This window comes from Uloborus diversus, chromosome 10, assembly GCF_026930045.1.
Source record: "Uloborus diversus isolate 005 chromosome 10, Udiv.v.3.1, whole genome shotgun sequence".
NCBI classification, from domain to species: domain Eukaryota; kingdom Metazoa; phylum Arthropoda; class Arachnida; order Araneae; family Uloboridae; genus Uloborus; species Uloborus diversus.
In genome coordinates, this window is record NC_072740.1 from 76179013 (window position 1) to 76202198 (window position 23186).

At 33.0% G+C, this 23186-nt stretch overlaps 1 protein-coding gene across 1 annotated transcript in view; it reads left to right on the forward strand.

Moving 5' to 3' along the window:
• The window catches only part of LOC129231252 (zinc transporter ZIP10-like), a 92035-nt gene that overhangs the window by 60289 nt on the left and 8560 nt on the right, over nt 1-23186 (forward strand). The window contains exons 7-11 of the mRNA XM_054865530.1: nt 13198-13367; nt 16330-16473; nt 18572-18649; nt 19915-20008; nt 21140-21292. Coding sequence (XP_054721505.1) covers nt 13198-13367; nt 16330-16473; nt 18572-18649; nt 19915-20008; nt 21140-21292 — 639 coding nt within the window. The remainder of the gene's footprint in view (nt 1-13197; nt 13368-16329; nt 16474-18571; nt 18650-19914; nt 20009-21139; nt 21293-23186) is intronic.

Consider the following 23186-nt stretch of genomic DNA (forward strand, 5'->3'; position numbering starts at 1 on the left):
ATACAAAAATATCTTTCTTCAGATAAGGCGACCAAAACTGAACAGCATACTCCAAATGAGGTCTTACTAAACTCCTATATAAAGGCAGAAGAACTTTCTTAGATTTGTTTGAAATAGATCTATTGATGAACCCAAGCATTTTGTTGGCTTTGTTACTAGCAATACTGCACTGTTGAGTAAACTTGAAGTCCTGATTTATAAAGACACCCAGATCCATAACATTTTCTGCCTGATTTATGACTGAACCCTGTAAACGATATCTCATACGCTTATTTCCATGACCTAAGTGTAGCACTTGACATTTCCCTACATTAACTGCCATACCCCATTTATCTGCCCACTTAGTAATATGATCTAAATCCTCTTGCAGCTGTTTTACTTGTTCTTCATTTTCGACAATCCCCATAACTTTTACATCGTCAGCAAAACAATTCATGCTTCCAGAAATATTATCATTGATGTCATTCATAAATATAATAAACAAAAGAGGCCCTAAAACTGATCCCTGAGGAACCCCACTTAAAACATCACTCCAATTAGAATGATTTCCTCTCACAACTACTCTTTGCTTCCTACCAGTAAGCCAATTTCTAACCCAAAGTAAAGTTTTTCCTCCTATTCCAATGTCAGCTAACTTGCTGAGAAGAGCAACATGCGGTACCTTGTCAAAAGCTTTTTGAAAATCAATATAAACAACATCCACACATTTTTTGTTATCTAAAGCTGAGGTAACCTTGTCGTAGAAATGCAATAAATTAGTAGTACAGGATTTACCTTTCCTGAAACCATACTGCAAACTAGTCAACAGACTATTAGTCTCTAAGAACATCATGATCTTAATTTTGATCAAAGTTTCGAAAATCTTACAAATCACCGAAGTCAAACTTACAGGTCTATAATTCCCAGCAATACCTTTAGACCCCTTCTTGAAGAGTGGCATTATGTTAGCCAGCTTCCAGTCCTCTGGCACCGTCCCCGAGTTATAAGAAGCATTGAAAATATTCAAAATAACATCCACTAATTCCTCTGCACATTCAACTAAAATTTTTGGATAAATATTATCTGGTCCCGGAGCTTTAGTTGCTTTAATCTTTTTCAAATGAAATAAAACCTCCTCCCTGGAAAATACAAAATCCTCAAGCTGTATAATAGCTTGTGTCTTGTTAGTGTCAGCTGTTGAGATACAGTTATCGTTAAACACACTGGAAAAAAAGTTATTTAGAACATTTGCAATATCCCTATCGTTTTGGATTAAATTTCCATGCTCATCAACCAAAGGCCCAATTTGACTGTTTCGAGCTTTCCCAGAATTAGCGTAAGCAAAAAACCTCTTAGGGTTCCCATCAATGTCATCTGCCAGCCTTTGCTCCAATTCCCTTTTCTGAATCCGTACCAAATACTTAAAATTTCGCCTTGCCTTACCATACTGGAGCCTTTCCGCACTCTGACCAGTTTCTTTAAACTTACGAAAAGTGGCTTGCTTATAATTAAGAGCTTCTTTAGTCTCCCTGGAGAACCACATGGGCCAAATTTTGGTACTAACACCTTTTCTCCTAAATGGAACATAGTCCCCAACGGTTTTAGCAAGTTTATCCTTAAATTCCGTCCACTGCTGATCTACGTCGCTATTTTCCAACCCTGACGAAAAAACCTCTTTCAAGCTCTGCCTAAGTGCAACAAAATCGGTGTTTCTGAAATTGGGCACAAACCTAAAATTATCATCTTTGCACACTTCAAATTTAACCCGGAACCTAATGCTGTTATGATCACTATCTCCAATATGCTCCCCTACACTCAACCCCTGAACAAAACTACCTATGTCACAAAAAACTAGATCCAAAATGGCCTCCTCTCGAGTTCCCTGAGTTACAACTTGATCTAAGAAACAGTCACCAATTACTTTTAAAAATTCCTCTTCTTTGCCATTACCAGGATAAAAATTATTCCAATCAATACCCGGAAAATTGAAATCCCCCATTATGATAACGGATCCCTTACTGGACATGTCACTAATAATACGGTACATCTGTTCATCTTGTCCCTGGTTTGAATTAGGTGGTCTATAAATGTTTCCAAAGCGTAGCTTTATGCCCTTACTGCTCATCAACTCCAGCCAAACCATATCAATATCAGTAGGCTTATCATTTATGACCAATTCATTGCAAATAAAATTGTCTCTAACATAAAATAAAACCCCACCACCTCTTTTACCTACTCTATCCTGTCTGAATAAATTATACCCAGCAATATGTAATAACTCTGCATCAGATTCGGTAGCCCATGTCTCTGTAATTCCGATAACATCCAACTTCTCATCCATAACTATGCTTTTCAATTCATCCATCTTGTTCCTAATACTGCGAGCATTGGTATAGAAAACTTTAAGCATGCCTAAGTTGCTTTTATTTAACACCCTGAAATTTCCTAAATTACAATTGTTAACATTACTACTCTTGTTTGTCACTTTATTTCCATTTCTAGCAATACCCAAAAACATATCATTCTCTCGATACCTGGTGCTTGAACCATACCCCCCATTCCAACTTAGTTTTTTGACTCCAAAGCCCTTAAAATTAATCCACTAACCATTTTGACCCCTGTAGAGCTCAGATGCAGGCCATCCCTAGCAATCCAATCCCGTTTACAATGACTCCATACATCAATGAACCTGATACTGCGCTTTTCGCAAATTGACTTCAGTAGCAAGTTCATACACCTCGCACGTTGATTTAGCCAGCTCCTATGCACTCCATACCTGGGAAGCAAACCAACCACTTGGACATTTGTCGAAAAGCTGGTTGCTTTATCCAACAGGGATTCCCATTCCCTAGAAAACTCCTCATTTTTACTGTGGCCTACATCATTTGTTCCCACCCACAAAGTAACCATGTCCTCCTTATTCAATACTCCCTTCTTTTCAGCAACCATATTAACGTCTTTTACCCGAGCCCCTGGTAAACAACACCTAGCCACCTTACGCTTTACTCTCCCAACTGTGTTACCCACCTCCCTTACCATAGAGTCCCCCAAAATTACACCCTTAGTTTCCCAATCTAACTCCTCATTTGAAACTTCCCCCTGAATCTCTGGAACATTTATACCCTCTACAACTGGCTTACACCCTAATGCTAACTGGGCTTCCAAAACTAGCATCTTAAGTCTTAAGTCTGAGAGTTCAGCACATTTAGTGCAAATATAATCCTCTTCAAAAACAGACTCATTTTCCCCCTTATACAGGCAGAACATATGACATAGATCACAAGAGATCCACCTGTCCCCCTTCCCACTCTTTACCTCTTTCATAATGCATATAACACCCATTTCTACTCAGTGAATATGTTCCAAAAGGCAAAACAGTAAGATAAAAATGCAAAAAAAACACAGAATAAATACTAAAAACAGCAGTAAATAAACAGAGTTGCTACACCCAATAAAGCACACAAGATCAAAAACCAGGAGATCACCACATGTTAGGCTTAGCTCCAAAAAATGCAAAAACACTTCAAGAATACAATAACAGCAAAAATGAGCCCCCAAAACACAATAAAACTAAATTACATGATAAAGTGAAGTAAAAAACCTAAAACTAGACAGTAATAATGAAAAATTATAGTAAAAAAACACTTATCAAATTAGCAGCAAAAAACACTCCCTGCATCACAGGCGCCCTCTAGTGGCCGAGCCTAACTTTGGATGATTTTTTGATAAAAAGATGAACGAAGCATGGTTACAATGGATTTTACGTTTTGTTTTTGCGCCAACTTCAAAAATTATGTTTAAAAGTATTATCGATGGTGTTTAAAGAACAAAATTATTTTTCACTTTTTAGAGCAATTTTGAAGTCGGTTCTATTTTTTTTTCAAAATTTTTTTATTTCATTCTTTTTAGTGTAAATGTAGATATTTCAGTAAAAGTAAGAAGTTACCTAGTTATAAGTTCGGTTCTATATCACTGTATTGCTTTAGAAAAGCATTTATTCAAAATTATCATTACAATTACTATTAATGTTACTGTTATATGGCACCAAACTTTTATAACAATGAGTTTCATATTGTCACGTAGATGAACATCGCGAAGACAATGTGAAAGCCAAATGAAGCGAATACTTGAGAAAGTGCTGGAACTTTCCAGACTTGGAAAGATACAGAAATTAATAGAACATTCGAGAAAATACGGGAAACAGTAGAAACGAAATTTTAGTAAAATTCACATTGTCCTAGTCGGGATTTGAACCCGGGTCGCTCGTGTGGGAAGCGAGAATTCTACCACTGAGCCACCGTTATCCATGGATGAAAAGTGCGAACTTCGCTACAATATCATTTTAATTGCATAAAATTTACTGTTTTTTGCCCATAACTTTTTTTCTAAAGAACAAATATGGTCAAACAAAGTAATGGGACCTAAGTTGAGCCATCCCCTATCCATTAAAAAAAGAATCATCAAAATCGGTTCACTAGGTGAGACGCTATGAGTGGACAAACAAAAAAAAAAAACATACATACGGTATGAACTGATAACCGCCTCCTTTTTGAAGTCGGTTAAAAAAAAGGACAGACGATAAAATAAAGGCTTTGTCAGAATAGGGCAACCAATTTTAAACTAATTTAAAATGAAATTCTAGATGGAAAAGTTGTTTTAAGATTTGGACAGCAGCCAAAAAATCTCTTTTAAAACAATTATTAGAATTTTACTTGCTCGCGCATATGCAAAATGGCAACAGGAAAGAAATAAAAATTCCTTAATAACGTTATATTAATTAACGTTTTAATTAATATCTCTGCTAATTAAAGTCGCACAATTACGAGATTGGTCCTATTGTTTTCTTTGGAAAATTTTGAATTGAACGGTATCTCGTTTGATTCCCGATTCGAAGTGGTTCTAGAGAAGATAGATCTTCAGACAGACAGACAGACAGACGCGAACAGATTTTAATATTATAGTGGACTAGCCTGCGTGCCCGGCGTTGCACGGGCTATTTAAAAAATGAAAGAGCTGTTTAATTGATGTTTTTGTATTATTCTGACATCAGTTTCTAAAGCGCTAAGGAGTAAATAATTACGCGTAATGCAAGGTTCGCAAAACAGCAGTAGAGTATATTTTTGGCAAAAATCTCTTTAACGTTAATCATATTTATCAATAATACAAGTTATGAATATTTTCAATTAGCACAAAAGATGAAAATGTATGCATTCTCAACTATAATATGTGCTCATTTTAAACTGAATTAAATCTGGTAGAATATATCTCAAATATTTATGTACAATTACAATCAGCTTTTTACATAAAATGACACACACTTTTCTGTTGATTACGTGAAACTAAAGCACCAAGACTTATTAAATACCAATAAGCATTAATTTAATATCAAGTCATCAGATTCCAATTAAGCTTTAGTTAAAATCCTTAAAAACGATCTTTTTTGTTCAACTCTGTTTCACTTAAAGAAATCCAAACAATCTTAATTTAACGTGTTCTTTTAACGATACAAACTGTATTGCAAAAATCGAAACAAGAAGGAAAAAGAGATTTATTACAATTCGAAAACTCACCCATGTGACGGTAAAAAGTCCAACAAAATAAACATAATTAGTCGCACATCCTAAGTGTACCAAAATATGAGGCCGGTGAATGATAAACTTACACTACAATCAATAAACATTACTAAAGAAACATTTTTCATATCCTGAAAAGAGTTAAGAACGTTGAATGTGAAAAAATAAGAAAGGACAGACGATAAATGTCGGAATAGAGCAACCAATTTTAAACTAATTTAAAATGAAATTCTAGATGGAAACGTTGTTTTAAGATTTGGACAGCAGCCAAAAAAATCTTTTTTAAAACAATTTTTAGAATTTTATTTGCTCACCCATATGCAAAATGGCAACAGGAAAGAAATAAGAATTCTTGAATAATGTAATGTTAATTAACGTTTTAATTAATATCTCCGCTAATTAAAGTCGTACAATTATGAGATTGGTCTTATTGTTTTCTTTGGAAAATTTCGAATTGATCGGTATTTCGTTTGACTCCCGATTCGCAGTGGTTCTCGGGAAGATCGATCTTCAGACAGACAGACAGACGGACGCGAACAGATTTTAATATTATAGTGGATAGTAATTCTCGGAGACCATTTTTTTTAGGCACGAAAGATCTCGAAACACGAATAAATTGTATGAGTTTTTTGCTTTTCGGTTTTACTGGTTTTCGTGTAGTTCGCGTTATTTTCTTAGATGTTTGGGAAACAAAATCTTAAGGGATACTGTGTGTGGTTAATGATTAACTTATTTGAAAGTATTAACTAAGTCAGTTCAGATAATGTGCTTTTACAGCTAAATAGTTGTAGTTTGCATTTTTATTAACATTTAAAAATTCATTTTTTTAGTTTATAATACTTAAAGGGAATATAAACTATCTTTTCTCTATGAAATGATGTACTTTTGAGTTTATATCATTTAGATTTTTTCTGCATTACATTTTCGTACAGTTTAGATTAACTTGTTGAATTAAAAACCATGCAGCACCGAATGCATGAACTAGAATTAAATAAAGAATAACACCAGAATATATTTCATCCGCAATAAACATTTACAAAATACTACATAGGACTCAAATACGCTAGAGTATTGCTTTTTTGGAAATTGTTTACGATGTTGATTTTTATTTTATTGAGACATTATAAATTAGCATTTACTTCTAAGTAACTTCTTATAATATTTTTTATGATTTTCGTTTTATGGTAATTATAATTTTGAATATGTGTTTGTGCGTGAAATTTTATTGTGTGTTGTTTTTAAAATTTATTTTTATCATTATTATCATTGTTTTTTAGTTATTTAATTCGCCCTCAATACCTTTTGTCAAATTTTTACTTTATTTCATTCATTGAAATTTAATTTTTAATTTAATATTTTTTTTTAATATTTTATTTACTATTTATTTTATGCGCAGTTTATTTTTTAACTTTACTGCGGAATAATTTTGCTTTTGCATTTCTATTTCTTCTTCTTATTATTATTATCATTCACCTTTATTTATGACTAAGGGAGAATAATTTATAAGAGTCACAGAAATGATATTAAGTTATCCTAATTTCACGTTTTTCATGTTAGTTGCATAATAGCCCTTTTAATGAAGTTCATTAAAAAAAAAGGTAACAAAACCCTGCACATCGTATTTCTTCTTCCTGAATTGATGCAGTTTGATGAACGAAATAACAGCATTCAATTAATCAAGTATGCGTTACATACTTATCACTATGCGGAACAACAAACTTAACAGTTTCAACAATAGGAACGTGAACGGAATATTTAAACAGCCTTTCCCCTAGAGTGAAATAAAACCTTTTTAACGGGTCATTGTCATTACCTAGCAAGGTGAATTTGAATAGCGGTTGAAAAGTGGAAAATAACTCAGTAATATCCGCGAATTGTTTACAACTGAAATGAAGCTCATTATTTTAAGGAATTGAAGACTGAAAAAGAATTTCTTGTCTTGAATTGTTAAGAAATTTTGTCCAAAAATAGGTCAGCTTTTGGTAAACAATCTTGTCATATTCAGAGCAGAATATTTTAATTGCATTGAATATATGATGCCGAACCACGTTATCTAAAATATATTATAATACTTCAATTTAAATTATCACTTAATCTTTCATGGAATATTGGTACAATAGACCCTCGTTTTACGCGGGTTTATTTTACGCGGATTTGATTATACGCGGTTTAAGCATTGACACCTTTATTTTATTTTACGCGGATAAATTTTGATTTTACGCGAATGTGGAATTGCAAACAAATAAAATTTCCCCCTCTTTCAAAATCCAATTTCCTGATATTGCAGATAACCCATAATAAACTACATTTTGGAGTGCTAATAAGCGAGTTTGGGCTACTGACGACATTTTTTTGCGATTAGTTCCAGAACTCTTTCCAGAAGTAAAGTTATTAAACTCACACAAATCAGAGCCCACTGGGAGAAGAACTTTCAGAAGTGACAAAGGAAAGCGAAACCAACGAGGATACCGACATCGATGACACACAATCAAAAGCTTTCACCCTGAAAATTTGAGCCATTCCTTAACAAAGGCAAATGATCTTTCTGATTTGTTAGTCAAGAATGATCTTATCATTGAAGAAACACGAGTAGTGTCTGCAATACTGGTATACAGAAAGTCGATATTTCGAGCTATTTTGTAATTTCGTAATACCGGTTTTTGCTGAAGTAAAATGCCGATATTTTCGGTATTGGCTAAAAATTATAAATAGTTTTAATCAAAGAGTTTTTAATTAAGTTTTTAAGATATCTACTTTAACTTTAAATGCACATTTCTTTTTCCATGATACAGTACCAAAATCAATCTATTGATGTAAAAATGTGGCTCTAAAAGCACAAACCAATAGAATATCATTAAATAAAAGTAGCAGAAAGATTTCAAAATTATATTTTAGTTAATAGATGGTGAATCACAATTTCGTCCATTTTTATGTGCACCATGTTTTATAGTTTTCCATTTCACTGATCACTTACTTTTCCTTTTTTGATAGCTATTATCAGCAGGGGTCTGGCCAGAGGATGTTTGGGTCCGTTAACGGACCCTTCACAAAATTCCAATCAACCAAAACGGACCTTTCACAAAATCTCGATCAACCAAAACGGACCCTTCACAAAATTCTGATAAACAAGATCGGATCTTTCACAAATTGTTTATTGAAAGAGCAAATGTGAAAGCAAAATAACGCATATTTCTGTGTATAAACCAAACCGATAATTTTTGGAACCTTTTCTGAAGTCAAATTAGAGGGATCAGCTTATACAAAATCGCCTAATTTTGCAAAAAAAAAAAAAAATGGCACTCCTGCGATGCTCCTGCAAAGGATAAATAATTGCTACTGCCAAATAAATATAATGCTTGTTGTTTATTTTATCACAGCTAATTAGCAGCGGTGTTGTTGTAAGCTTTTCTGAAAAGGCGTTGGTAAGCACTTTTCTCCCCACTCATGATTTAATAAACAATAATATATGCCTGCGAAATGAACTTAAAACTGCAAAGGGATAGTAAGGGTGGGGGAAAAATATGGATCGCTTCAGATAGGGTTACCAACCTCAAAATTATCATCACTTAGAGTCTGGCGTTGAACCTTTATAATGAATTGATTAGAAAAAATTCTCATCATTTTACCAGCTTGTCAATATTTGTGTTTTTAAGGTGCGGTGCTATGTTTAACTGTTATTTTGGGAGAAAATTATATGAGTTTTGATTTTTCGATGCTAACAAGGATGATTAACAACTTTAAATAAACTCTTTTAATTACCTTTTTTTTTTTTTGTTCTTTAGATGTCTACCTTTTGAAAAACGCAATCTTTTAACATCCGATATGATAATTATATTTTGTTCTTTTTTCAAACTAACTTCGCTTTATTAGGATGCAAATAAGTGAAAAGTCTTTTTATTTTTGTTAGAACTCTCATTTCAAGTTTTTAAAGCAAAATTCCAATATCTTTTATGAGGATAAATATAGATGGTTTATTTTTTATTTTTTGCTTCAACTGTGTCCACAGATATTAATGAAATGTTTATGATAGGACTCTAAACTGCAATTTTAAAATAATTTTATCAAAAATGTTTCTTTTACAAGCCGTTTTTATGCTTTTGATCCCTTCACTTTAAGAATTGCGATCTCTTTGCATCTGCTATGGGATTCCAATTTTTCGAATTTTTGATGTTTATTACGCTTTGTCAAGAGGTAAACAATTAAAATATCTTTTTATTTTTGTAAAAATCACGAAATTTATAAGTTTTAAGCGAAATTATGTGCTTTTTAAGAGTGTCTTGGGTCAAAAAGTTAAAAATGCTGACCCTTGTCTGAATTTTATTTATTTATTTTTTTTTTGTTACAAATATTTTAAATACTGTACAGAAATGTTTCTAGTATAATTTAACATAATGTAGAATGGTAGATAAATGTTGATACTTAAGAGAGCGATGCCCCCCCCCCCTCACTAAATGTCCAGAACGATATAAAAAACACTCCAGAATGATATTCTCGACATAGAAGAGGAAAACACTTAACTTTAAGTTTAATTGATGCAGTTTGTGCCATCTCTAAATTCTAAAATTTCGTTTTAGCATTTTTTTTTTTTTTTTTTTTGCGAAATAATTTGATTTTTCACAAAATTAATTCATTTTTCACAAAATTATTTTAATTTTTCACAAAAAACGGACCCTGTGAAAAATCCTGGACAGATCCCTGATCAGATGTAAATGTGAATTTATTTGTCCAATGAATAATTTATCCCAGCCATAATTGCAGAAATCCTTTAAGATATATCTTTATTTGAATATTTGTCTCGCTGTACTGAATTTCAAAAAAAAACCTTTCTTGTTAGTATAACAAATGGTAATTTGTTGTCACCTGTATTGTTTTTTTTTTTTTGTCCTGTCTCGCTATTTAACCAAGGCAAGATAGTATTTAAAAATCATATGGTGTTTTAAAAATGTGCATAGAGGTAAGGCATAATCAACTAACACATATTTTCAGATATTTACATAACTATAACTGTGAAAAGTTGTGAAACGAAAACGAATAAAAGAAACTAAGATCAAATTTAATTATATGTTCATCGTAAATTTAGAAACAAAGAGTTAATAAAAAGCAAACATAAACCTATCCTGATCCAAGAGGAAATCGTTGAAGATGATGTTAATATTGAAAAAGAATCGTCTCTAAACGATACTTGTCTAACATTAACATCATCATTACAACTTGCTATAAGTTAAAATCAATAATAATAATGCTCGCAATACAAAACACACGCACAAAAGATTTATCCAAAAATGATCCGATTTTTTTTTTTTGGTCTCTTTCAGTATTTATTAGATGAAGGACTTAGAGGAGGTGTATCGCGCATTTTGTTATCAGAACCTACGTGAATTAAGAGCATTTTCAACTGCAGGAAATTTGTTCTCTAAAATGAGTTCCAGACTTAAGTGATAATTGAATATTCATAACGTTCCCTACCATTATTTTCGGTCTTTTTTTTTTTTTTTTTTTGAGAAATTTCTAATACCGGTGTTCCGATATCAAGTTTAAAAAAAAATACCGAGTACCGGTATTGCATGTTTGGTCCGGTATTGCAGTCCCTAGATACGAATGATTCTGGAAGCGTTAAAGCCCCAAAAAGAACTGCTATGGTCTACCAAAGAACCTACAGAGAGAAATAATTAATGACTGCCAAAAGAATATCCTAACCAGGTCTTTTTTATTTACACTAAGTTAATTTATGTTTTCTTTATATACGTTGGGCATATGTTCCCGAATCAGTACACATTAATCTTATTATAATTTTTCTGTATATCACTAGAATGCAGCATTTTTTTATTTATGGAACCTAACCACTATTTTAACGCTACAATTAAGTCTTAATTTACGCGGTATTTCCGTGAAACGTAACCCCGCGTAAAACGAGGGTTACTGTGCAAGGCCTGAGTGATCAAACTCTCTTTTTTTTATATATATAAACCATTTAAGAAGCTAAACCATTTACGAACATAGTATGTGAGTGAAGATTTGAAAGCGTTAGTTAGATGAAGAACGTTAGTTAGAAGTTAATGTCAACTGCTACCCACCAACAAAGAAACTCGTGAGCTAATCACATTTTAAACTCATTGTATTTCCTCAATTATCGCTGCTGTAATTTAATTGTTTAAGGTTTTAGTTGGTAAACTGGACAGTATGCTAATTACAATTTTCATTCCTCGTTTGATTGCGAAATATGCTAACATTTCACTCCCCCAAAAATATTTTTAGGAACGTAACTTATACTTTAAATATCACGAACTAGTATTTATTCATTTTATTGATTTATCTATATTTATTTATTTTAATGATTTATCTATATGTATTATCTTATTTATTCATTTCGGGAATATCTGTCTCATTCGATATGAGCTACATAATTCCTTCTAATAACTGTTCACTTTATACGCAATCGTAATTTATGACACTCAGTTGATATTGGTTATTTGCTATGATTTTTTTTTAATTTTGGAAAGTGCTTTTTATCAGCATCCAAAATAAAAATCAACTGAGAAAGAATTTTACTGTTTCTTGTTGATTTTGTGAAGAAAATAAATGTAAAGCTCTAGGACAGATGTTAGAGCCAGACCTACATTTTGAAAGATTATATGTATACTATGTATATATATATATATATAGTCTTAATGATATTATATATGTATATATAGTATCATTAAAAAAAGACCAGTCATAAATGACTTATAATTATTGATTTTGTAGATAAAAATATAATTTTGTAATTTCGGTAGCAACTGAAAATCTGTTCTGGAGAGAATGTATGTTTTCTCAATTGGAGCTGTAGTATAGAGGCAATCGGGGCTCGTTTAACCACGAGGCACGTTGGACTGGTATTGATTTTAATACTACAATATTTTATATTTTAATTTATGACCAACAAATAGCGCCTATAGTCCTACAAATCCTACAATAAAAGCACATGATACAGTTATATTGTACAAATTGGACAGTTATTTTAGCAGTGCTGAATAACTTTCATAAATCTGCAACAGTTTTGACCAGTTAATAGGGACGTGGATGGATGGACATAGTAAAAATCAAATTTTCAAAACTTGATTTTTTTTATGGTTTTTTAAGTACATCAGGCAAAATAATGCACATTATTTTAGTGAGTTTTGAAAATCATAATGTATTCTGGATTGTGAAGAATCTTGCTTGCATGATATCACGCATTAAATCTTAGATGTTTCCATAATTTTGCATGTTTACATGAGAACTCAAAATGCAGATGAGATTTGTAAAGCAAAATTTTGCATGTGTCATTTAAATGTCTTAATGAAAACGCTTCAGAAACATAAATCATGTACGTATTTATAGGGACAGTGACACCAGTTAACATGGAATGACCCACCAGTCATAATATTCTTATTACTTTTATGATGTAACAAAAAGAAATAATTCATAAAAGTTTTGAGGAATCATAATGCATTCAGAACTGTGAACCATCTATTTTCACTGTGACAGCAAAAAAAAAAAGTCATGTTACTTAAATATTATAGGTTTACTTGAAAAAATAATATAACATTTGCCGTTTATATTCTTTCATGCTGTTGTTTTAACTTTTGCAGAAGTGAAATAATAATGATTTATTTCATTTATTTAGGCACGCTACTTGCGTTTGGAGCTATTACCGTCATCACTCTATTAAGTTTAATAGGAGCCTTCATGATACCCATTCTAAATAAACCATTGTACGACTATGTGTCGGATTTTTTCCTCGGACTAGCATTTTCAACTATGCTTGGAGATGTGCTGATTCATATCATGCCTCAGGTACTTTATTTCTTTCAGAAACTTTGATGTTATAAATTCAATATTTGAAGAATACCTACCTCTTTTAACTGTCGCTTAGATTTCACGAATATTATTGAAGATGATATCTGGTATATATATATATATATATATATATATATATATATGGGATATACCTAACATGGGTAACACCCGGGGCAGTAATTTGCTGCCTCCCCCCCCTTTTCCTTTTTTTTTTTTTTTTTTTTTTTACAAACCAACGCAAAAAAAAAAGAAAAAACAGTTTCTGTTGTTTTATAGAAAACATAAAATTTATACTATCTCCAAGTATGTTTAGAAAAAGGATCTTCGGGGAAGTCCGCCAAAAATTTTTTGAAATTGTTTTTCTTAAAACGCAGTTTTAGACAAACTTCGGTGAAGTTACTGGGAGGAGAAGTGATAATTCCGAGAGCTCACCCTGGGAAAATTTTCTAATTCATAATCTTAAAAGGCATTCTAAACTACCTTAGGTCTAGAGATTGTTTGGGGTTGAAGAGGTTCTGGGTTATTTAAAATATTGGGGAAAATATTCTGAATTCAAGTGTTTATATGTTTCAAAAAATTGCAATTTCCACTTTGGGTGATTGGGTGATACCCCCAGACGGGTTACACCCGGGGCGAACCACCCCCTCGGTCTCCCCCCCCCCCCATTGTGACGCCACGATAGTATATATACTCTTCACGCTTTTAGAGCGCTCCAGGACTAAGCCGAAACATTGACATGCATCTTACTCTTTTTCAAACTACCCTTATTTTAACGCCCTATTTCTTAAAGGATATGTAATATGTTTTCTTTCTAATAATACGCTTTCGCGTGGCCCCATGATTAAAACTGCGGGTGATCTTGAATTTCCAGTAAACTACTGTTATTCAATCGGTCAAACGCTTTTCACGCAACACGCTATTATAAATTGGATGAGTGATTTTTGTTCTTCACTTATCTGATGAAACGTATTGCGAAATTAGTTCCGAACTAAGTAACTTCGATCATGTGTTACAAGATTTCTTGTGGAAAGATTTCCTATCAGGTGCTATCTGGTTTGTTACTAAGTTTAGCACTTTAAGTAAGGTCATTATTCAATATTATTTGGTTTGAAATTTTTTGTAGAATAATTAAGCACTTTATTTATTTATTTATTTATTTATTTTTTTCCGTGCGTTTTGCTTATTTTACTTTTAAGTTAGAAGCCTCCCTTGATTAAAAAAAAAGCCATATCTGATTTTATCGCTGAAGTATTTTGCTCAGACAAATGATGTTACAAATTTTTTCTTTTTATTTAAAATTTTGGGAAAATCTGCAAAAAAAAAATAATAATAATAAAAAAAATGTGTTTGTGTATTCAAATAATAGTTTCAATTAAGGTAGACGGAGAGTCGGTAATCAGTAACTGTAGCATTTAATTCACTTTATTATCTCCCCCCACCTTTGTTTTTTAACTGTGCGTGCAATGACTCGTCTATGAAACATATCTGATCACTGGAAAGTATGAAGAAAAATATTCTTGAAAAACCTCATTTCTTCGCTCTACTTTCTAAATTGTTTATTATTATAAGGTGCTTATTTATGATTTAGAATTGAGCTGTGGAGCACTGTGAATCCGTTTACACTGCCCAAAAGGCTGGTTCATTGCTAATACTTTAAAACAACGATTAAAAGAATCCCTGTGAAAGGGAAAAGGAGTGGAGCATTGCAAGTATAATTTTAGACAGGTTCAATACCAGGTGTTGACAACTTCTCGATATCACACCAAATTTTTTTCTAACCTCACTTTTAGCCCGTAACTGTCCCAATGTCCGTCAAGACAAAGAAATACGCATATGAAGATAAGTTTAATGGTATATATCTTAATTTATATTCAGTATTTAAAGCTTTAAAAGAATGAGACCAAGAACTGTTTCAGAATCTGCTGATATCTCTATCGATCCTGGACAGAAAAAATAATTTAAAAATAAATTCAGTTTCCTATAATTTCATTTTTGCGTTCAAGGAGTAACTTTTTGTGTGTGTGTGTGTGTGTGTTCAAATATACAGGGTGTTCCTGTTTAACCTGCAAGACCTCTATTTCCGCTACCGTTAGTCCTAGATGCATACTTCCAATCGCAAAAATGTTCAAAATCAGATGCAGATTTAAGCTATTGAAAGTTTGAAGCGTAAAAAAAAATGTTAGAGAAAAAATAAGAAATTCAACTTTTTATACGGGCCCTAGGTCCCCTAACTAAGGGAGATAATCTCCATTCAGAAAAATATTCTAACACAAAAAGTTTGAAATTAGAATGACCAATGTTCACCGAGATATGAAACGCAGCGTTTCGTGACTTACACCACTTTACACTTGCCGTCAATTACATCTCTTAGGGGGAAATTTAGCGGTTAACAAGGGTTTAAAATTATATGTGACAATAGAGTGTTGTTTTCAAATTGAGCGAGCTTTTGTAGTGTGCTTGTGCGTATCATGGCATAAACTTTACTTTTATTTTCGATATCAATGAATATAAATACTTTTGTTTTTTTTACTTTGAAAACCATTTATTCTTCTAAAAGTGCGATAATTTTAATCTCATCCGTTACATGGTCCCTTAAAACTTTGTACTGGAATATCCACTTGAGTTTTGATCACACAAACGTCAAGTTTTTTTTTTTTTTTTTTTTTTTTTTTTTTTTTTTGTGTGTGTGTGTTAGTTACATCTTTCAATGGAGATTATTTTCCTGAAAATAAGTGACCTAGGGCCCGAATAAAAAGTTAAATTTTGTATTTTTTGACTCATTTTCTTTAATGCTTCAAACTTTCAATATCTTAACTCTGCATCTGATTTTGAACATTTTCACAATTGGAAATATGCATCTTAGACTAATGGCTGCGAAAATAGAGGTCTTGCAGGTTAAACGGGAACACCCTGTGTGTGTTAAACAATAAATATGTTCTAATAATAAGTTTTCTAACAGTATTTAGGTTTACACGTGCATAGAGAAGGTGAATCTGAAGATTCTTTTGAAGTTCCAAAATACACAATAAAGCAGCTAACACTAGCTGTAGCTGTGTATATAATTTACCTACTTCAAGCTATTTTCAATGGAATATTTAAAAAGGCAAGTTGTGTCGCTTTTATTTATTTATTTATTTTTTATTTATTTATTTTTATTTATTTATTTATTTATTTTTTGTAATATTTGTGCATGAATTTTTAGCTTTAATCCTTAAAAGTAAGAGTTTTTTTTTTTTTTTTTTTTTTTTTTTTTTTTTTTTTAACAACTGGTAAAAAATGATCAAGGTTTCTCTTTGGCAGAAAATGAATGTTTAGGTAACCTGTAAGTTATTTTTTGCAATTTCAGTAGTTGTAGGAGGAACTTGGGAGAGGGTTAAAGTCATGACTTTCATTGCTTCTACTTTCTCATAAATTGCCATACTCAAAGTCGTCTAAGTCTCTCATTGCCAGATAACTTTTTCTACAAACACACATAGTAACAAAGATTATGGCTAATTGTTTATTTTTGTGATACTTAACGCAATAAAAACCTATATATTTTGCCTTTTCCATACCAAACAACTGGTTTGTGACAAAAAAAATCTAAAACATCTACTGTTCATCAATGTATGGTCAAAATCCAATACGTGGCTTGCACAAAAAAAAATCTACATTGTAGTGCCAGCTATGGTAAATACGTTTCTTATCTAGTCTACCTTTCTTTTCTAAAACGGATCATAGACGGGCATTAGAAATAAAATAACGCGAGATTCAAGTTCACCCGTGTGCAACACGGTCATGAAGAAATTTGCCCGTCTCAGGCGCGGACAAATGCATTAAGTGGTTAAAGTATTAGTTTGTTACTGCTATTTTTTCTGTAGCTTTATTTTTTTATCCTTATATTTTTTACAAAGTAAAAAACTTATTTAAGCAACAGCTTTTGCAGTTTTTGTTCAGTCGTAGGTGTAACGTTATCCGAAAGCATGTATCATTTCGAGCAGTTTATTTATTTTTTCCTTCTTTTTTTTCACGTGTGTTACGTAACAAACAGAAGCTCGTTATGATTGATTTATTGCGGAGCTGACGATATTTCTTAACATGAGAAGTTTGATCGAGCACTAAAACTCGGTTTGGTGTAAACCGACGGTATTGTAACGAGATCCACACACCTGTATATATGCTTGAGAAGCAGCCCTGACTGAAATTTCTGATAGCTGAAAGTGATTTCAGTCAAAGAGCGATGTTGGATAATGCCATTTTTTTTAAAGTTCTCACATTGTGAACGTTACAGGAAAAAACATGCATACCAGAAAACAAAATTGTCAACCTTCTCTTTGCCAAACTTTGGCACGTTAAACAATCATACTTTAAAGTTTTCCTTGCTGCGTTTACTTTTTAAAGACTGAACTTCGATTAAAGTCATTAACATCGCTTAAATTAAGAGATTTAAATTTCTAGCATTTGATAAAACTTTTGTGTTAAATTTTCTGAATTTTACAATTATCCTTCCAAAATAATTTTTTGTACATACAAGGCAAGATATCAGTTTCGTGCTTTCTGTGTGTGTGTTTTGTGTGGATGTTTGCCCTTTCGCGATGACCGGAAGAACCTGTAGTATCAATTGCGATCGAATTTGACACAAAAAATGTTCATATTATAAGGGTGTTCCCCCTTTTAGGGTTTTTTTTATATTTTTTTTTCAGCTCAATTTTTTTTTCTTTCGGATTTTAAGCAATTCACTAATAGTACATTTGCAGATACATTTTGAGTACTTTAATTTTTTTTTCAATTTTTTATTTATTATTCTGCTGGACGCTAAGCAGCAGGCGACTTCTTGATATTTTTAACACGATCAACGATTGCCGAAAGAGGCTGGTTTTAAATACTCCTAGAAGATCACCATGTGCGACTTCTTTCAACCTTTACCAACGGGCAAAAACGTTGTGGGAATACTTTTTATACGTATATAGAAGAACAAAGTGCCAGTTGCGTCGAGGGAAGACTGAATTCCGCTAGAAGCTCTGTCATTTTTACCAAGCACAACCCCCGGGAACCGTTGAAAATTTTTAGAACGCAACATGTCGTGAACTGTTATTAGTTTTGTGTAAAACAAAATACGGTTGTTTTACACAAATATAAACAATTTGTAATTGTTGACAGTAGCAATAACTAAACAATTCGTGATGCAAAACATAAACTCATTTGTTTCAATTAATTTTTAGCCTGGTCATGGACATAGCCATGAAGCAGTGGACAGCATTGCTCTGAAAAATGTCAAGTCTACATCTGACGAAAGTATGGTAAGTTGGGAAAAATACATCAAATGCAAGCTGCTTGAAATGTTCGAATCTCACATAGGGTGATTCGCCAGCAGTTGATCATTTAGTGGAAGTTTCTATAAGTTCGACTTAATTTCACGGGAAAAAAATTTAAAATTTTTCTACGTGTCGATAAAACTATCAAGATTAACGATTGCTAATCATTTTGCTGTTTTAGTTACTGTTTTTCAAATTATTTTCAATGGTAGTTACAAAAGGAAATTTCGCCAGTAATTAACCACTTAAATCTTTTCAATTAAAACTCGACTGTATGTATGACTGTATGTAATACTCACCTAACAGTCACCTTTGATTGCTGTGTTGTGTGTATGACGTCATCACAGACGTCACGTGACCTTAATCGTGATGGTTGCATGCAACAATGACACATAAACCCAAATTGTTGCCATTTAGCGATATCTTTAATTTCTCGTCAAGCCCATCGACTCCAAACAGATATGACGTTATGTGAGCCGCCGCGGGACTCGAATCTAAAGACCATAGGTGCAAGAATAATGACTAAATGCTGAAACATCACTATTAAATACCAATTCTGAATATAATATTTAATAATATAATCAAAGGAGTCAATAAGTAACTTACCCTATGTACCTATGTAGCCCTAGCGGCCAAACAGCTGAAGCAATTGAGCTAAAATTTTAGATATGGTTTTTTGAAGGAATACGCTCGAGATTATGATGATTTTAAACTACACAGTGATCAAGGTTGAGGTACAGTGAACGAAAATCAAAATTTTCAAAAGACAATACCCACTTTTTTGAGGTAAACTGATCAGCGTATTGAAAAAACACCAATGGCGGTGGAACGATTGGCGTGTGACGAAATTTGTTCGTTGGCAAATTCGAGCACCGACTGAAAAAACTCTTTTTACTTTGTATTTTCAAAGTTTTTTCCTCAAGCAATGATTTACTCGTGGTATTTAGTAATTGGTTTTAGTATTACTACTTTTATGTAACCCCGTGAGTTATGAAAAGGACGCGTCTAAAATCCTCTTTTCTTACAATGTCATCAGGGTTAAAAATTATCATCTTAGCAAATGCTTTAAGCTTGCAATTTTCATCACACGCCACTCGTTCCAAAATCCCCCCCCCCCCTCCTTTCGAGGATATTCAATTCGCATATCAATATATTCATGAAGACCTTAGTTTTCAATGGACTACATTTTCAGTTTTAAGCGCAATCATGTGCTGAATATTTAACTTTATTTATGAAACTTTTCGTCTTAGGTTTCCAGCAATCAATCAATCACTGATGATATCGAAAAAGAAAAGAAGGAGCAAAAAACGAAAAAGATGTTCGATTCTGCTGAGGTCTTTTGTGGTGAGTGCACTTATCTTTACTGAAATGTTTGTTTGCTGAAGCATTTAGTAAGCTTCGAGTATAATTTATTATTTTTTAAAGGTCTTTATAGCGCCTTAGTTTACAGGCGAAAAATTTATTTTACGTTTTTATAAGTCTCGCTCCCTGTTTCTTTTCCTTTTGGGTTGATAAGTACTGCTGAAAATTATTTTAAGGAATTTCAATAATGACACGTCCCATAAAGCGGGTGAACAACAAAATAAAATTGCCAGATTCCTCACCTTTTTGCGATAACAGTTATTCACTCTATTTAATTTTAAAACAAATATTAATAGTAAAAATAACTAAATTAAAGTCTAGAACTGCTTAACCACAAAACAAGTTATTATAACATTACTAGAGCACTACCGACTCTGCTAGCTGTCTCTCACCAATTCCACGGAACGGCAGACGGAACTACACGCAATATACCGTAAGCGGAAAGTTACGTACGCTGCACCCCTTACCGTGAAACATATGAGCATAAGATTAATTTAAATCTATGTTTTAATGCATATATGATATCATTTAGTTTATTATGGCACATAAAATAAGCTCTAATAATCTGACTGGCCAGCAAAGATCCCAGATTCAGTTCTAGCCGGCCCAGGGATGGCCACCCCCATAAGAGCAAGGGCTCACCCCCCTAAATATCGCGAAGACCCCCCCCCCACCCAGAAGCAAGAGCCCTAAATGTTCATATTTTGACTATTGGATATTGTTAATTGACCCTCAAAACCAAAAAATTCACTATCGCCGTAACGACGAATCCCTGACCTTCACGTGACCTATGATGACGTTGCTTGAACTGATCTCAGTTTCAGTGCCTACTGCAACACCTTCATTTGGTTTTTATATACTATAATATAGTTAGATTTATACCCTTGTCTTTATGGAACAAGTGCCAATTTGAACATAAAATTGAGAAATAAAATCAAAATATTAGCTGATATATTAATGGACCAAATGCTGTAAAATTTTCTAAAGCGACGAAAGATTTGCTGTTTTTAAATGAATCTGGAAGTGCGTTACTTCATGAAATATTCACTAGAATAAAAATGATTGCTGGTACTACAGTGTATTCACAATGATTACAAAACTTGTTTTCTTTAGGTTTTACTACGAGTGCCCTAGTTATAATCGCTGCGGATACGATCCATAATTTTGTTGATGGAGCTGCCATTTCTGTTGCATTTGCCACGTCAGAAAAAGATGGTCTACTTAGCAGTGTTGCAGTTCTGTTTCATGAAATTCCTCACGAAATGGGTATGTGACTATTTACTCATAGTATACAGCAAAATAGGTAGGTGAATCGTGTCGCCGAGGGTTACGTTTTACCTTATTTTGTTTTGTTTTTTGAAATCAACATAAAAGATTGCTTAAAGTATTTTTTTTATAGATATTCGGGTTCGAACTCGGAGTATTTTTTATGCTACTGAGTATTCTTACACCACATGATTATGTACCTTGTTCCAAGGTTCTGTCCGACCACGTCAGTGGAGGAAAATGGGCAAGTGGTTAGTTAAGGTGATTCTACCGGAATGAAATCCGCAGAAGGGAAAGGAAAATGTCATCAGGATTTTGATGCGCGTGACTCGTTCTTTTTGATCCATTTCTTCTTCGAATTCTGCAAATTGGCATCCCCGGAAACTAATAGATGCGTCCATTTAAGCCTATAGACCGGATGGTCACCATTCCATTTCATTGGTAGTCGAACAACACATGACTATTCGAGGAGCTTGAAACAGAGATATTTTCAAGAAATAAGAGTATTTTTACGCTTGCTTGACAGGCTGAGAGTAAAGAAAATATTATTGAAATACATCATAACTAAACCACAGTTTTCTTGAAATTACCAAAAACTTGATCAATTCAATAATGTTTTGTTTTTATTTATGTACAGTTTTGTAAAAGAATAAAATTACTTTTTGCTCAGCAAAATATAATCATGAAGCAAAGGGTAAAAATCCTTCAAATCTGATCGACAAACTATTGCAACTTTTTTCAAAATGCAATGATACTATAAATTAGGTTCTGTTAACTTTTTAAGTAAATAATGTCGAAATTAGACAAACGAAGCAAATTACCGCAAATTATAAACTACTACTAAGTGATGTTAGTTTACTCACATTTTTCTCTGCTAAAAACAATTCCCTGTTTCAGTCGGATGTATAAGATAACACTAGATCTTTCGTTGACCCTGGGCAATTGGAATTTGAGTGCCTCTGTACAATATATTAGAGAGGGTACAGAAGCGGACAGGTGGTGCCTGAGACAAAATTACCTTGCCGAAGGAAATCTATACTGCCTTGGGCAGTAACTGCATTTTTTTATTTTTTTGTATTTTTGACATCTATTGTACGTTAGCTTAGTTGTACAAGCTTGCTTTTTTGTTTTCCGTTGAAAAAAAAAAAAAAGGCGCCAAAAAAGCGTCTAATAACAACATTTTCCTATTGTTAGTATTGAATCCAGCACACATTTCTCCAAATGTCTCCAAAACTCATTTCTGCAGATACTGCCGTTTACTTGCCTACGGCAGTATAGGCGAGGATAGAAAAAATTACATCTTTTTTTAAAAAGTAATTTTGCATTTCGTTCAAGAAATTTATATCGTGACGTGGGTGGACAAATTGTTGGATGAAAGCTGAAAGGAACGTACAATGCAGCTGAGAATTGTTGGCGCTCAGTCTTGGATGAGTCCGATTCAAAACCGGATGAAAACAAGATAAGCATAAGTTGCTGTGATCAAACATTAGTGAAACAAGTTTTTTTGTTTTTTTTTTTTCGTGAAGTGTCAGTCGTTGTTTGCTTAAAATAAGAAATAAATTCAAACGAAAATTCGCACCAACTTCCTCATGCCCACTGTGTATTTCCCCGCCCCATTTCATACGAATTTAAATGTTTTACTCTTCCACGTAGCGCCAACAATGCTGAAGTGTGCTATATTCCGCGTCACGTATTCTACTTCCAAAATGTTACCTCCTTTCATTTAATGAACGCATAGCATTAAATGAACGGAGGTGAAATTTCTTCAATTTTGATCAATAAATCTGCTGGAAACCACTTTTCCAGACGTATAACAGGGTAGTCCGATCAGTATATGAGCATTTACCATTGTTTTATGTACAGTAATTCGTAAAATCGTTAAAAACTGTAGCAT